Source organism: Diabrotica undecimpunctata, chromosome 7 (genome assembly GCF_040954645.1).
Source record: "Diabrotica undecimpunctata isolate CICGRU chromosome 7, icDiaUnde3, whole genome shotgun sequence".
Classification (NCBI taxonomy): domain Eukaryota; kingdom Metazoa; phylum Arthropoda; class Insecta; order Coleoptera; family Chrysomelidae; genus Diabrotica; species Diabrotica undecimpunctata.
In genome coordinates, this window is record NC_092809.1 from 101,900,901 (window position 1) to 101,918,853 (window position 17,953).

The following is a 17,953-nucleotide window of genomic DNA, read 5'->3' on the forward strand; positions in this document are numbered from 1 at the left end:
TGTATTTTTTGCCAGATAAAATACCATCAATTGTGGACTGAGCATAGAGACCACTGTCCAACCATACATCAGCAAGTCCAGAATCTGTCATGAACCACCATTAAAAGTCCAGAATCTATCATGAACTGACCAATTATTTTGAGGAAGTTCATAACCATGTGAAATCCACCTAGACGAATGACTACGTTTTTTGTGTCTTCTGACTGGGACCAGTGGAGCTCTTTAGCTTTATAATAGATCGCTTGATCAAACGTCAGTACGGTGTATCTGTTATTTAGCTTCTTAGCAATTTCATTGCACTTTATGATAACAGTCCAAACGGTATCATATTCTGACGAGACATGGAGTAGCACAGGTAAGTAGCCATAGGTCGTTACATGTGATTTATCCTCTACAGTCCGTTTATGAAATCCTGACCACTGTGGATAACGGTTTTATCCCTAACAGAGTCCCTCATTTTGCAAATGCACCATGCCATGTTACGATATCTTATGTTATTATTAAGATTCTGACCCTTTTCTATGAAGCTCAGTTTATTTTCCTCAGATTGTACTTTTCTTTTTGATTTGTCAAAATAAATTTTGTGAAGGGAATGAAAATCATTGGGTATTACCAGCTTCTGATTATACGGCAAAAATTTAAATTGTCCAGGTATATTTTCATTAAATGGTTCTCTCTGGAAGGCAGCAATTTGGGTTCCGTGAAAAGTAGGTGTTTTGTCCAAAGTCTCTTCCAAAATGTCAATGTTGTCAGCAGCAAATTAAACGAATCGATTGGGTACCAATTGTCTCGGTATGGTCACATGATTATTCTCCAAGTAAAGTTGAATTTCTTCTTGGGCGATGCTGTTACGCACTCTAAGAGTACCGATGTATGAAATTGAATGATCGCAAGCGTGTATTGCTTCAATGAGTTTTTTCGACCTTGTTTCCTGGTGAACTAAAAGTCCTAGCCCAATATGCTTTGGAGTTTTTATTTTTCCATTCGAACAGGCAAAAATAATGTCTTGGAAAATGCTTACAGTTTCAATTTTCTTTTCATTATCGCTTTCATTGCGGACAATAAGATTAACAAGAAATACAAGCTTTCAGGAATAGACTTTTTGTAGTCTCTAACAATCATTCTTTTTTAAATCGGACTCAGTTGACATCTTGTTTATCTCGCTTCGGATAGTTTGGCACATTTTGACTAGAATGTGTTGCTCCGATGCCCCGAAACTAAAAGTGTCAGATTTGTCGTGGTTATTTTTTCTTGCATATTATTAGTCATAACTTGGCATAGTTTTTGATTCGGTGAGTGCTTTTGACAAAAGATGCACTTTTGTAAATTAAAGGGCCGTTCAAGGGCCGTTTTTGAAAAATATCGTCTCTACGAAAATCAAATGGCAGTTTAGTATTTTTTGACTTGTACGAGGCAATGTTCTTTGAGCTCGTATAAGATTTATAACAGTTTTTGTGCAATTTTAAAAAATCTTGATTTTTTAGATCATCAAACTTTGAGAATATATGCCGCATGTATTTATTCTCATGACAATTTTTCATACGTTCGCTCGTGCATTCAATAAAAGTTTTTTTTGACCTTTCTTGAGAGTTAACCAGCCTTCCTCCTTCCAAACAAATAAGACACACATTTTGAATAAAAACGTCTTGTTCGGCATCAGATTTATGGAAAGAAACATGCCTTATCTGATTTTTGACTCAAGTTCGCTGTCAGAGCTGCTGCTGTTCGTTAAATCTATTTCTAGATGGATACAAAAAAAAAATACTAACTGTAATAATAAGTAAGTACTAAATATTGTTAACTTACCAATAAGTTTAATTAATCACTGTTAATAATATAATTAACACATAAGAACTTTATTATGTTTCACTTATAAATCTTATAATAATCTTAGTGGATTTCGCGCTAAAAACAAAGCTTATGAAAAAGAATGCATATTATATGCAAAACAATACACTTGTTGCGCTAGAATATATACAACCATATAAGACAACAGCGTCTCGAGGTAAAAACGACCGTAACAACATCCCCATCAGTAGAGTCGATTTGCGGTTGACTACGGCATAGGAATCTCGCCCTCCCTCGCATCTCTGCGTTCGCCACTGTCCGTCGTGACATGACATTCGATTTATTTAATTTTTTTTTTAAACTAATTATCCAATCAACATTTTAAAAAAACCCACATGTTCTCTGATGTTTGGTCTATAACGTTTATAGGAAGCCATTTTTTGCTAAACCCAATATTTTTCGAGGTAGAGCGAGGTAAACGATTTTAAAAATATGGGTTTTCAGGGCAAGTGATTTTGTATGAAGGCGCTCCGTATACAACAATGGTTTAACGTATTTTTATAAATAAAAAAACAATATTTCTAATGTCCGGATAGGTATGCAAATTTGAGGAATGAATTTTCGGATATTGTTCATCCGAAAAATGATGAAAAAAAAAATTGCATTTTTTTTTTGTAAGGCTCCCCACCACTCCCCTCCCACTCCGATTTTTGGACGACCAAGTGATTTTGCATTACAAAAATATTAGAAACCAAAAAAAATGGGTTTTACATTTTAGCAACAAAGTGCCCACGAAAATCTATTCTAGAAGCCTTTTGCCAGTCTATTTACTCTACTATATTGTCAACAATGCATTACAAGCCGAGATTGATCCAGAAAGTGGCGATGCATACAAGCCAACAATGATTACATTTTACAATACAACACAGGGAGGAGTTAATACCGTTGATGAGCTAAAAAGAATTTACTCTGTGTCACGAAAAAGTTGCCGATGGCCTCTAACATTATTTTTTACTTCCCTCGATATATCTGGAATAAATAGCCATATCGGTGCTGACAAAAATAACAATACTCATAGTACTCTCCGAAACTTTTTCAAACCATTAGCGATGAGTTTCATTACACCGTAACTTGAACGTCGTCGAGAAATGATTATGTTACCAGTAACTATGAGAAGTCGTTATAAAAAAAATATTGGACATACCGGAGGTATCTACGCAATATAGCCAGTATGACGTTCCAGGCAGATGTCATTTTGCTCGTCGAAAAAGAACAGAAAAACGAAGACCTTATGCGTACAGTGTCAAAAGTATATATGCCGAGAACATACTTCCCAGTTTTCTACTGAATGCTATAAAAGCCAACAATAAATGAAAAATTGTAACGTAAGTTTAAAATAAAGATTTTTTTATATGTAAGTTCTACTTGTTTTTTTATTAACTAAAATAAAAAATATGTAGACGGTCAATTTCCCAATCAAAATGTCCCATTGTAGCATTTCAAATCACCTTGTATAAGTTAAAACAACGAAAAAGTATTTTCAATCTGTTTGCATCGCTTGAGTTTGATAATAAACACATTTTAAAGTTTGTTTATAATCACAGATGGGTATTTCTTCGATATTCTTTGGTCGACAGTCACAGCCACAGCTACTTTGTTATGGAAAATGTGTAGTATTGTGGAAGTTAATTGTGCAGTATGTGTAGTTAAGGAGGTTTGGAAGACATTTTGTTGAGAGCAGACGGCGATGTGTTTAGTCGGAAAAGAAGCCGGCAAATTGGTTGAAAAAAGTGAATTATACTCAATGTAATGTGTCAGTTTTGAAAAAGTAATCACTGTTTTTTATTTTTTTGTCATCTCTCATCTAAGATATTTATAAAACGGCGTTTACAACAACTTTAAAAGATACCCACATGTGTTCCAGTTTTTAAAGAAGCCAAGTTTCAAAGTTTGCGTCCAGTGCCCAACTTCCAGCCTCATTTTGTTTGTCTTAAGCCATTTCAGACTATCTTTGCAGTTTGGAGATGCATTTGTTTGTGTTTGCAGTGTAAGTCCAGTTCAATCACAGAAATTTTAAAGAGGTAAAAATAGCCATAATCCAGGTAATTTTTTTGTTAAACTGTTAATGTAAAAATAGACATTTGCCATAAATAATTGCTTTCATACCAGGTTAAGAAATTGTAATAATTAAAATTCTATATGTTAGGGTGTGGCCTAGCTGTTATATCAATTATTCCCAAAGTTTAGAATTTAGTATTGACATCTGACAGCTAGCTTTATTTTTTTACATTTGACACATACCTAATCATAACTGAGATTTTGTTTTGTTTTTGTTTTTTAAAAAAAGGTTAACCTCTATGCAAAGTTTCATTTAAAAAGCTATTTTTCATTTCTAATTTTTTCCGTTACAAATTGTCGCCCACTAACAATTGTAAGTTCTTATAGTATCTCCAACTTCAAGAGTTTGTAAACCCACAGTAACATAGTAAGTTTGTTTTACCATTTATATGTGTAACTGTTTGTGGTGAGATAACAATAAATATTTAATTTTTTTTTCCTAAACCAAGTTGTTTATTTCCATTAAAAAGGTTTCTAACCCCTTTTTGTATTTTTTACGAAGGAAGAGCCTTTCTTTCTTCCAGCAGGAAGATTCTTCTAAGCGGCATCCAATTTAAATAGCTTGAGAACCTTCTTGTGTTTTGTTTGTCCAGTAGACTTATGTAAGTATCCCTTTTTGTTTCATTTTTGGTAGTTACCCCATTCCAGCCCCCTTGCCATTCACTTATCCACGATCCAGCTCTCCAAATAAACCCTGAGTAGCCGTTTGCAAACGTTTCAGTTTATTCTGCTTACCCTATCACTACCCCAGTAATTTCTGTTAAATGTGGTGGGCAAAATAATCGTTACACCATAGGCTTGTAATTCAGTGACAATAAGCTTAGCTAACTCATCATTGCATCTAGCAGCGATACACTGAAAGAATAAATTTCTTCAGATTATTACAATTACGCGAGAGTGAATTGAAAAGCAATTACTTTTAAATCGGAGTAGTATTTTTGTTAGATTTAAATACTGAATAATATTACTTCATAACCATGTACGTAGTTTGCATGTCAAAATTATGTTTTTGTAATGAAACTTCAGGATATTTATAGATAAGCTTACAATTAAAAACTAAAAACTATTTGTAAAATTAACGATAAGATTACTTACCGTATATAATTGTTTATTGTTGAATTCCGTCAAATAATTATTCGTTATTTTACAAAAGTTTGCGATAAAATATTTAAATGTATCATTATCGTACAATGGTAACTCCCATATGCTTGCTATTGTGTTCACTAAATCCACGTTAGATAAATTAAGCTCCTGGTAGTTCACAGTTGACAGGGCTTCGAAATTTCCAACCTACAGAAATGGGGTATAAAAAAGAAGTTGAACAACTTATATTTATCTATGAATACATCAAATACTATACAGAGTGTTTAAAAACGTTACAAAAATTTTCATCAAACAAATTTTATAGTTTTTACTCTTCTGGAATGATACCACAAAGCAAAAACATTATTTTATTAATGTCTTAAGTTACCGATATGGTGCCATTATCAAAATCAACACAATTGACCTATCCAAACGAGTTGAAATGAATAATTAATATGGCCATTAGTGGGTTTAATTGCTATTCATTGTATGCATGTACCTATTTCATCAACCAGACGACCAAAACAACAAACACTCATCACCATAAAGTCAGGTCATGTCTTATATCAGAACAACAGAGACAAAGACTCGCACATAGTTGTACCAGCAGTATTAGTTAGTATTAACAAAAGAATCAAAAACCGAACTATAAAAGTGAACTTAATATCAGTACATTCAACCAATGTACACTTCTAAACGATTTTCGTTGTAGTAAGAGGCACGGTAAACTAATCTTTTTAATTACTTACTTTATTTAGAATATTTTCCCCTTTATTTTCAAGAGTTAATTTGTATAAAATGAAGAGCAAAAATTCAAATGGAATTTTAAATATTATTGTTTATTCGGCTAATAATGAATGTATAAATATAATGGTTAACCTGCTGTACAATTATTTTGTAAATAACATTATAATAGTGTACTTACTGATTATTTAAATTTATAAATCATCATTATCGTCACTAAATTCACTACCGCTATCATTATGTAAATCTATAATCACTGGATTAATTTCATGAATTTTATTTTCCCGGATCCACCACTCTTCTACAGTTTTGGTCCATATTTCTGGAGTAGCAGTTTTAAGAGACTGTATCCAGTGCACCCAACGTGATTATCATAATATGTTTTACATATACCCAAGATGTGGTCGATGGGATTAAACTGGCAGTGATACGGCGATAACCGTAGTACTTGATGTCCACAACTTGATACAATTTGGTCAACTATATAAACTGTTGGTTTTTCATTATGTTTCGAAATTTGCAGTAACTCTGAATTGAAGGCGTATTCCGAAAAATTTATATTATTTTTAACTAACCATTTTTTATGCTTGGTAAGTTCCACTACTGTTTTGGTTCTTTCTCCAAAATCTCGGAAAGGTAATGTGCATTATCTAAAACTATAACTGATGGTTCACTCAGAATAGGTAACAGTTTCTCCTCAAGCCGTTTAACAAACATCTGCATTCATGTTTTCACGGTAATCAGCAGATTTTGATTTTGAAGAAAAAATCAAATCTGCGTTTTCTATAAAGCCTTCTTTCCCTCCTGCATGAAGAATGATATGTCTTTTGCTTTCGCTATCTGTGTGTTGTATTGATTTTATGCTGTCGTCTTGCCAAATTCTTTTAATTCCACCCTTTACAAATATCCATGTCTCATCTAAGTATACGAATATTGCATTTTCAGATTTAAGTCTAGTATATTCCCTCTAAAATTTAATTCTTTTGTGAACCACACTACTCCTTGCGCATAAACGTAACCTATTATTTTCTTTTTTGAATTTAAATCCTAAATCTCTTAACACTTTTCAAAGGCTAGTCCTCTTAATTTCAGAAACTTGTCTTTCTTTTATTTTGGCCAGTAAAGTATCTAAACTGACATGTTGATTGTTTTCACGCATTCGATACAAAATATTGCGAATTTCAAATTTTTCTCCATCAGGTAAGTCAATGCTCCTAGAATGTTTACGAGTTGTTTTCTTGTGTTCGTGATATTCAGTCACAGTAAGATCTTCTTGAGAATCTCTGACAGTCTTCATTGCAGTTTTTAGCTTACTTTCACTTATCCCGAGTGCGTCACAAACGCGTTGATTTATACATAATAATGACTTTAAAGGTCCACCATTGTCTCTTTTCAGGTAAAGTATTTATGCACATTTGCAATTAATTCATCAATATCAAACTTACGTCTAGGCATGATGGTCACTTGAAACTACGTTTGAATTACAATATACTGAGTTTAGATCAATATGACAGAAACTTTCTAACTGTTGTGCTTGAGAGGTAAAATATAATATAACCGCTTACAAAGATCCTACACACGTTAAGCAAATTAGCCTAATGATCATTAGGAATGCCGATTGTAATTTAATTATGTTTGATAAAAAGTTTAGAAATGGTTGTAACCCGTACATAAACGAATTAAAATTTTTCCCACAATTATTTTATTTTTAGTACAAGTATTTTCATTTGAAAATAAAAAGTTAAATATATTTACCAAAACCCTAACTTTAATCCGTAATCGGAGAGGTCTCAAAAACGGTACACTCTAACAGACATATTATGGTCAATCTAACCACCACTATTTATATTGACAAAATGTTGTAGTTTACTCCGAAGTATTTTTTAACAAAAATTAAAAGTGATATTTTCATACTTTGTATATCTACTTTGAATATAAATTATCCCTAGCACAATTTATGTTAAATAACATTATGCAAGAATACTATTTATTAAACAAAGATGTAACAAAATATGCAAAACTATGAACAACGGGTTGATGACACATTTATTTATTTTATACCTAAAATTTAGCAACATTTAAACATTATGGAAAATACCAGTGGAGTTTACAGTGCCTTTTACTACAACTAAGGTTTTCTGCGAATAATCGTTTAGAGGTGTAAGTTGATTGAATGTACTGTAGAGTTAGAGTCGACTATTTTTATACCTACCAAATTAATTAAATCCTCTGTAGTAAAATTATCTCTTTCGATATTTCCAAAGCTCTCTATAGTTTTCGACTGAACGTCTTCTATAATATTTTTCATCGGCAAATTAAAATGTCTAAACCCAATTTTCTTCCACACTCTGGGAAAAGCGTACACGCTCTGACTCATTTGAGATTTTAAATAATCCGGTAATATTCCGAAAACTCGTCGCATGAAAGATATCAAATAAATATTTTCCAATCTGTGAGTGTTGACACCGAAATTCAATTGGTCATAAATTTTTACTAGATTTAACAGCGTATCTGCGCATAATCGGGGGTTGGAATTCCTAAAAACACAATTATTTATTAAAATGCGATTGCACGTGCCCGATGGACGGTACGTGTTTTCATAAATGATTTACGAAAAAAAGAGGTCAAAATCATAATTTACACTGACGTAATTCTCCCATTATTTACAACGATAAAATTACAAATTTCATGGGATTACATATCATATAAGGGAAGTATATTCGTTTTTCAGATCATACTTATAAATACCCTGAAAATGCTACATCTTTATTTATTCTCTTCAAATAATTATTTTTTTACATGGACAACTACAGTGGAAAAACAAACTGAATTCCGGAAAGCCAGATGATTGCTCGAGATAATAATACATATTAGATTTGGACAAAGCAATTATGACAGTGTATCCAGGTACCAATAAGAAGGATGAACGTAGCGTCGAGCAACGATTATACAGAGTGGACCAAAAGTCTGGAAATGGCTTATTATCTCTAAAATGGATGGTCGAAATTATACAAAAACCGGGATGCGCTTATTCTGCAATTTTGAGATTTCAAATTTGATGCTGCCAATGTTGCAGATTTACCATTTTGCTGGTATCATTAGTCACTTTGGTTTTTTAATACAACACTCTGTATATTTTAATATTATTGGAATCCCAACTGAATTATGAGTTCAACCATATGCACATAGGTTATTCTTCAGACTTCATCATCATCAACCTGTATGTGTCCACTGCTGAACATAGGTCTCCCTCAGCTCTTTCCATCTGTCTCTGTCTTGTGCGGCTTGCATCCAGTCATTGCTAACACGCTTCAGGTCGTCAGTACATACGGTAAGTGTCTCCTTACCATATTCCTCGCTGTATACAGAATGTATTTGTTTCTTGTTCAGATATTCTTACGCTAGCTGTGACATTTTGGTAGATATATTTGATTATGTTAGTGTACCGATGGTCTATTCGGCATTCTGTCAATGCTTTTAACATTTTCTGATGGCCTATGGTATCGAATGTTTTCTCGTAGTCAACAAATATCAGTGCTAATGGTTTATTGTAATAAATAAGAATTAATTTAAACCCTACAAATTCTAGTCGTTGCAAGAATTAAATAAAAATGTCTACAACTGTAGATTACAGTTTAGTGAGGCAATGGTGAATAAAATTCGAGATTGACGAGAACTTTGTTTACAAAATATGTTTTTCCGACGAAGAAATATTTATGCTGTGTGAGAATCTAAATCGCCAAAATGTAAGGTATTGGAGTAAGGAAAATCCCCACTGGATATGCTAAAAGTTAGTGTCAGTGAGTATAGTCAGTTAGTGTCCAGTCTCCAACAAGAAAGGTACCTACTATAAAAGGCATACAGAATTGTAAAATTAAATTTTTTTTACACATCAAATTCCAATACCGAACTAGAACCAACCGGTGCAAATCCAGAATGCAGATCAGGAATATATACAGTACACCTTTAAGAGGCCCCTCAGTTAGTGGCCAGTGTTCAGCAAGAAAGGTACTATGAAACTCATACAGAATTGTAAAATTAAATTTTATTACACACAAAATTCCAATGCCGAACTTCAACCAACCGGTACAAATCCAGTATGCAGGTCAGAAACATAAACAGTGCACCTTTAAGAGGCCCCTCAGTTAGTGGCCAGTCTTCAGCAAGAAAGGTACTATGAAACGCATACAGAATTGTAAAATTAATTTGTATTACACACACCAAATTCCAATTCCGAACCAGAAGCAACCGGTACAAAACCAGTATGCAGATCATTAACATAAACAGTGCACCTTTAAGAGGCCTCTCAGTTAGTGGCCAGTCTCCAGCAAGAAAGGTACTATGAAACGCATACAGAATTGTAAAATTAATTTGTATTACACACACCAAATTCCAATTCCGAACCAGAAGCAACCGGTACAAAACCAGTATGCAGATCATTAACATAAACAGTGCACCTTTAAGAGGCCTCCAGTTAGTGGCCAGTCTCCAGCAAGAAAGGTACTATGAAACGCAAACAGAATTGTAAAATTAATTTGTATTACACACACCAAATTCCAATTCCGAACCAGAAGCAACCGGTACAAAACCAGTATGCAGATCATTAACATAAACAGTGCACCTTTAAGAGGCCTCTCAGTTAGTGGCCAGTCTCCAGCAAGAAAGGTACTATGAAACGCATACAGAATTGTAAAAATTAATTTGTATTACACACACCAAATTCCAATTCCGAACCAGAAACAACCGGTACAAAACCAGTATGCAGATCATTAACATAAACAGTGTACCTTTAAGAGGCCTCTCAGCTAGTGGCCAGTCTCCAGCAAGAAAGGTACTATGAAACGTATACAGAATTGTAAAATTAATTTGTTTTACACACACCAAATTCCAATTCCGAACCAGAATCAACCGGTACAAAACCAGTATGCAGATCATTAAGATTAACAGTGCACCTTTAAGAGGCCTCTCAGTTAGTGGCCATTCTCCAGCAAGGAAGGTACTATGAAACGAATACAGAATTGTAAAATAAAATTTTTTACACACCGAATTCCAATACCGAACTAGGTCAACCGGTACAAATTCAGTATGCAGATCAGGAACATAAACAGTGCACCTTTAAGAGGCCCCTCAGTTAGTGTCCAGTCTCCAACAAGAAAGGTACTATAAAACGCATACAGAATTGTAAAATTAAATTTTTTTACACATCAAATTCCAATACCGAACTAGAACCAACCGGTGCAAATCCAGAATGCAGATCAGGAATATATACAGTACACCTTTAAGAGGCCCCTCAGTTAGTGGCCAGTGTTCAGCAAGAAAGGTACTATGAAACTCATACAGAATTGTAAAATTAAATTTTATTACACACAAAATTCCAATGCCGAACTTCAACCAACCGGTACAAATCCAGTATGCAGGTCAGAAACATAAACAGTGCACCTTTAAGAGGCCCCTCAGTTAGTGGCCAGTCTTCAGCAAGAAAGGTACTATGAAACGTATACAGAATTGTAAAATTAATTTGTATTACACACACCAAATTCCAATTCCGAACCAGAAGCAACCGGTACAAAACCAGTATGCAGATCATTAACATAAACAGTGCACCTTTAAGAGGCCTCCAGTTAGTGGCCAGTCTCCAGCAAGAAAGGTACTATGAAACGCAAACAGAATTGTAAAATTAATTTGTATTACACACACCAAATTCCAATTCCGAACCAGAAGCAACCGGTACAAAACCAGTATGCAGATCATTAACATAAACAGTGCACCTTTAAGAGGCCTCTCAGTTAGTGGCCAGTCTCCAGCAAGAAAGGTACTATGAAACGCATACAGAATTGTAAAAATTAATTTGTATTACACACACCAAATTCCAATTCCGAACCAGAAACAACCGGTACAAAACCAGTATGCAGATCATTAACATAAACAGTGTACCTTTAAGAGGCCTCTCAGCTAGTGGCCAGTCTCCAGCAAGAAAGGTACTATGAAACGTATACAGAATTGTAAAATTAATTTGTTTTACACACACCAAATTCCAATTCCGAACCAGAATCAACCGGTACAAAACCAGTATGCAGATCATTAAGATTAACAGTGCACCTTTAAGAGGCCTCTCAGTTAGTGGCCATTCTCCAGCAAGGAAGGTACTATGAAACGAATACAGAATTGTAAAATAAAATTTTTTACACACCGAATTCCAATACCGAACTAGGCCAACCGGTACAAATTCAGTATGCAGATCAGGAACATAAACAGTGCACCTTTAAGAGGCCCCTCAGTTAGTGTCCAGTCTCCAACAAGAAAGGTACTATAAAACGCATACAGAATTGTAAAATTAAATTTTTTTACACATCAAATTCCAATACCGAACTAGAACCAACCGGTGCAAATCCAGAATGCAGATCAGGAATATATACAGTACACCTTTAAGAGGCCCCTCAGTTAGTGGCCAGTGTTCAGCAAGAAAGGTACTATGAAACTCATACAGAATTGTAAAATTAATTTTTTTTACACATCAAATTCCAATGCCGAACTTCAACCAACCGGTACAAATCCAGTATGCAGGTCAGAAACATAAACAGTGCACCTTTAAGAGGCCCCTCAGTTAGTGGCAGTCTTCAGCAAGAAAGGTACTATGAAACTCATACAGAATTGTAAAACTAAATTTTATTACACACAAAATTCCAATGCCGAACTTCAACCAACCGGTACAAATCCAGTATGCAGGTCAGAAACATAAACAGTGCACCTTTAAGAGGCCCCTCAGTTAGTGGTCAGTGTTCAGCAAGAAAGGTACTATGAAACTCATACAGAATTGTAAAACTAAATTTTATTACACACAAAATTCCAATGCCGAACTTCAACCAACCGGTACAAATCCAGTATGCAGGTCAGAAACATAAACAGTGCAACTTTAAGAGGCCTCTCAGTTAGTGGCCAGTCTCCAACAAGAAAGGTACTATAAAACGCATACAGAATTGTAAAATTAAATTTTTTTACACATCAAATTCCAATACCGAACTAGGCCAACCGGTGCAAATCCAGAATACAGATCAGGAATATATACAGTACACCTTTAAGAGGCCCCTTAGTTAGTGGCCAGTGTTCAGCAAGAAAGGTACTATGAAACTCATACAGAATTGTAAAACTAAATTTTATTACACACAAAATTCCAATGCCGAACTTCAACCAACCGGTACAAATCCAGTATGCAGGTCAGAAACATAAACAGTGCACCTTTAAGAGGCCCCTCAGTTAGTGGCCAGTCTTCAGCAAGAAAGGTACTATGAAACGCATACAGAATTGTAAAATTAATTTGTATTACACACACCAAATTCCAATTCCGAACCAGAAGCAACCGGTACAAAACCAGTATGCAGATCATTAACATAAACAGTGCACCTTTAAGAGGCCTCTCAGTTAGTGGCCAGTCTCCAGCAAGAAAGGTACTATGAAACGCATACAGAATTGTAAAATTAATTTGTATTACACACACCAAATTCCAATTCCGAACCAGAAGCAACCGGTACAAAACCAGTATGCAGATCATTAACATAAACAGTGCACCTTTAAGAGGCCTCCAGTTAGTGGCCAGTCTCCAGCAAGAAAGGTACTATGAAACGCAAACAGAATTGTAAAATTAATTTGTATTACACACACCAAATTCCAATTCCGAACCAGAAGCAACCGGTACAAAACCAGTATGCAGATCATTAACATAAACAGTGCACCTTTAAGAAGCCTCTCAGTTAGTGGCCAGTCTCCAGCAAGAAAGGTACTATGAAACGCATACAGAATTGTAAAAATTAATTTGTATTACACACACCAAATTCCAATTCCGAACCAGAAACAACCGGTACAAAACCAGTATGCAGATCATTAACATAAACAGTGTACCTTTAAGAGGCCACTCAGCTAGTGGCCAGTCTCCAGCAAGAAAGGTACTATGAAACGTATACAGAATTGTAAAATTAATTTGTTTTACACACACCAAATTCCAATTCCGAACCAGAATCAACCGGTACAAAACCAGTATGCAGATCATTAAGATTAACAGTGCACCTTTAAGAGGCCTCTCAGTTAGTGGCCATTCTCCAGCAAGGAAGGTACTATGAAACGAATACAGAATTGTAAAATAAAATTTTTTACACACCGAATTCCAATACCGAACTAGGCCAACCGGTACAAATTCAGTATGCAGATCAGGAACATAAACAGTGCACCTTTAAGAGGCCCCTCAGTTAGTGTCCAGTCTCCAACAAGAAAGGTACTATAAAACGCATACAGAATTGTAAAATTAAATTTTTTTACACATCAAATTCCAATACCGAACTAGAACCAACCGGTGCAAATCCAGAATGCAGATCAGGAATATATACAGTACACCTTTAAGAGGCCCCTCAGTTAGTGGCCAGTGTTCAGCAAGAAAGGTACTATGAAACTCATACAGAATTGTAAAATTAAATTTTATTACACACAAAATTCCAATGCCGAACTTCAACCAACCGGTACAAATCCAGTATGCAGGTCAGAAACATAAACAGTGCACCTTTAAGAGGCCCCTCAGTTAGTGGCCAGTCTTCAGCAAGAAAGGTACTATGAAACGCATACAGAATTGTAAAATTAATTTGTATTACACACACCAAATTCCAATTCCGAACCAGAAGCAACCGGTACAAAACCAGTATGCAGATCATTAACATAAACAGTGCACCTTTAAGAGGCCTCTCAGTTAGTGGCCAGTCTCCAGCAAGAAAGGTACTATGAAACGCATACAGAATTGTAAAATTAATTTGTATTACACACACCAAATTCCAATTCCGAACCAGAAGCAACCGGTACAAAACCAGTATGCAGATCATTAACATAAACAGTGCACCTTTAAGAGGCCTCCAGTTAGTGGCCAGTCTCCAGCAAGAAAGGTACTATGAAACGCAAACAGAATTGTAAAATTAATTTGTATTACACACACCAAATTCCAATTCCGAACCAGAAGCAACCGGTACAAAACCAGTATGCAGATCATTAACATAAACAGTGCACCTTTAAGAGGCCTCTCAGTTAGTGGCCAGTCTCCAGCAAGAAAGGTACTATGAAACGCATACAGAATTGTAAAAATTAATTTGTATTACACACACCAAATTCCAATTCCGAACCAGAAACAACCGGTACAAAACCAGTATGCAGATCATTAACATAAACAGTGTACCTTTAAGAGGCCTCTCAGCTAGTGGCCAGTCTCCAGCAAGAAAGGTACTATGAAACGTATACAGAATTGTAAAATTAATTTGTTTTACACACACCAAATTCCAATTCCGAACCAGAATCAACCGGTACAAAACCAGTATGCAGATCATTAAGATTAACAGTGCACCTTTAAGAGGCCTCTCAGTTAGTGGCCATTCTCCAGCAAGGAAGGTACTATGAAACGAATACAGAATTGTAAAATAAAATTTTTTACACACCGAATTCCAATACCGAACTAGGCCAACCGGTACAAATTCAGTATGCAGATCAGGAACATAAACAGTGCACCTTTAAGAGGCCCCTCAGTTAGTGTCCAGTCTCCAACAAGAAAGGTACTATAAAACGCATACAGAATTGTAAAATTAAATTTTTTTACACATCAAATTCCAATACCGAACTAGAACCAACCGGTGCAAATCCAGAATGCAGATCAGGAATATATACAGTACACCTTTAAGAGGCCCCTCAGTTAGTGGCCAGTGTTCAGCAAGAAAGGTACTATGAAACTCATACAGAATTGTAAAATTAATTTTTTTTACACATCAAATTCCAATGCCGAACTTCAACCAACCGGTACAAATCCAGTATGCAGGTCAGAAACATAAACAGTGCACCTTTAAGAGGCCCCTCAGTTAGTGGCCAGTCTTCAGCAAGAAAGGTACTATGAAACTCATACAGAATTGTAAAACTAAATTTTATTACACACAAAATTCCAATGCCGAACTTCAACCAACCGGTACAAATCCAGTATGCAGGTCAGAAACATAAACAGTGCACCTTTAAGAGGCCCCTCAGTTAGTGGTCAGTGTTCAGCAAGAAAGGTACTATGAAACTCATACAGAATTGTAAAACTAAATTTTATTACACACAAAATTTTAATGCCGAACTTCAACCAACCGGTACAAATCCAGTATGCAGGTCAGAAACATAAACAGTGCAACTTTAAGAGGCCTCTCAGTTAGTGGCCAGTCTCCAACAAGAAAGGTACTATAAAACGCATACAGAATTGTAAAATTAAATTTTTTTACACATCAAATTCCAATACCGAACTAGGCCAACCGGTACAAATTCAGTATGCAAATCAGGTACATAAACAGTGCACCTTTAAGAGGCCACTCAGTTAGTGTCCAGTCTCCAACAAGAAAGGTACTATAAAACGCATACAGAATTGTAAAATTAATTTTTTTTACACATCAAATTCCAATACCGAACTAGAACCAACCGGTGCAAATCCAGAATACAGATCAGGAATATATACAGTACACCTTTAAGAGGCCCCTTAGTTAGTGGCCAGTGTTCAGCAAGAAAGGTACTATGAAACTCATACAGAATTGTAAAACTAAATTTTATTACACACAAAATTCCAATGCCGAACTTCAACCAACCGGTACAAATCCAGTATGCAGGTCAGAAACATAAACAGTGCACCTTTAAGAGGCCCCTCAGTTAGTGGTCAGTGTTAAGCAAGAAAGGTACTATGAAACGCATACAGAATTGTAAAATTAATTTGTTTTACACACACCAAATTCCAATTCCGAACCAGAAGCAACCGGTACAAAACCAGAATGCAGATCAGGAATATATACAGTACACCTTTAAGAGGCCCCTTAGTTAGTAGCCAGTGTTCAGCAAGAAAGGTACTATGAAACTCATACAGAATTGTAAAACTAAATTTTATTACACACAAAATTCCAATGCCGAACTTCAACCAACCGGTACATATCCAGTATGCAGGTCAGAAACATAAACAGTGCACCTTTAAGAGGCCCCTCAGTTAGTGGCCAGTCTTCAGCAAGAAAGGTACTATGAAACGCATACAGAATTGCAAAATTAATTTGTTTTACACACACCAAATTCCAATTCCGAACCAGAAGCAACCGGTACAAAACCAGTATGCAGATCATTAACATAAACAGTGCACCTTTAAGAGGCCTCTCAGTTAGTGGCCAGTCTCCAGCAAGAAAGGTACTATGAAACGAATACAGAATTGTAAAATAAAATTTTTTTACACATCAAATTCCAATACCAAACTAGGCCAACCGGTACAAATTCAGCATGCAAATCAGGAACATAAACAGTGCACCTTTAAGAGGCCCCTCAGTTAGTGTCCAGTCTCCAACAAGAAAGGTAGTATAAAACGCATACAGAATTGTAAAATTAAATTTTTTTACACACAAAATTCCAATGCCGAACTTCAACCAACCGGTACAAATCCAGTATGCAGGTCAGAAACATAAACAGTGCACCTTTAAGAGTCCCCTCAGTTAGTGTACAGTCTCCAACAAGAAAGGTACTATAAAACGCATACAGAATTGTAAAATTAAATTTTTTTACACATCAAATTCCAATACCGAACTAGGCCAACCGGTACAAAACCAGTATGCAGATCATTAACATAAACAGTGCACCTTTAAGAGGCCTCTCAGTTAGTGGCCAGTCTCCAGCAAGAAAGGTACTATGAAACGCATACAGAATTGTAAAATTAATTTGTTTTACACACACCAAATTCCAATTCCGAACCAGAAGCAATCGGTACAAAACCAGTATGCAGATCATTAACATAAACAGTGCACCTTTAAGAGGCCTCTCAGTTCGTGGCCAGTCTCCAGCAAGAAATGTACTATGAAACGAATACAGAATTGTAAAATAAAATTTTTTTACACACCAAATTCCAATACCGAACTACGCCAACCGGTACAAATTCAGTATGCAGATCAGGAACATAAACAGTGCACCTTTAAGAGGCCCCTCAGTTAGTGTCCAGTCTCCAACAAGAAAGGTACTATAAAACGCATACAGAATTGTAAAATTAAATTTTTTTTACACATCAAATTCCAATACCGAACTAGAACCAACCGGTGCAAATCCAGAATGCAGATCAAAAATATATACAGTACACCTTTAAGAGGCCCCTCAGTTAGTGGCCAGTCTTCAGCAAGAAAGGTACTATGAAACGCATACAGAATTGTAAAAT

At 35.4% G+C, this 17,953-nt stretch overlaps 1 protein-coding gene across 1 annotated transcript in view; it reads right to left on the reverse strand.

Moving 5' to 3' along the window:
- The window catches only part of LOC140445662 (uncharacterized), a 106,256-nt gene that overhangs the window by 19,861 nt on the left and 68,442 nt on the right, over positions 1–17,953 (reverse strand). The window contains exons 11-12 of the mRNA XM_072537899.1: positions 7,946–8,270; positions 5,002–5,196 (exon numbers count right to left, since the gene is read on the reverse strand). Coding sequence (XP_072394000.1) covers positions 5,002–5,196; positions 7,946–8,270 — 520 coding nt within the window. The remainder of the gene's footprint in view (positions 1–5,001; positions 5,197–7,945; positions 8,271–17,953) is intronic.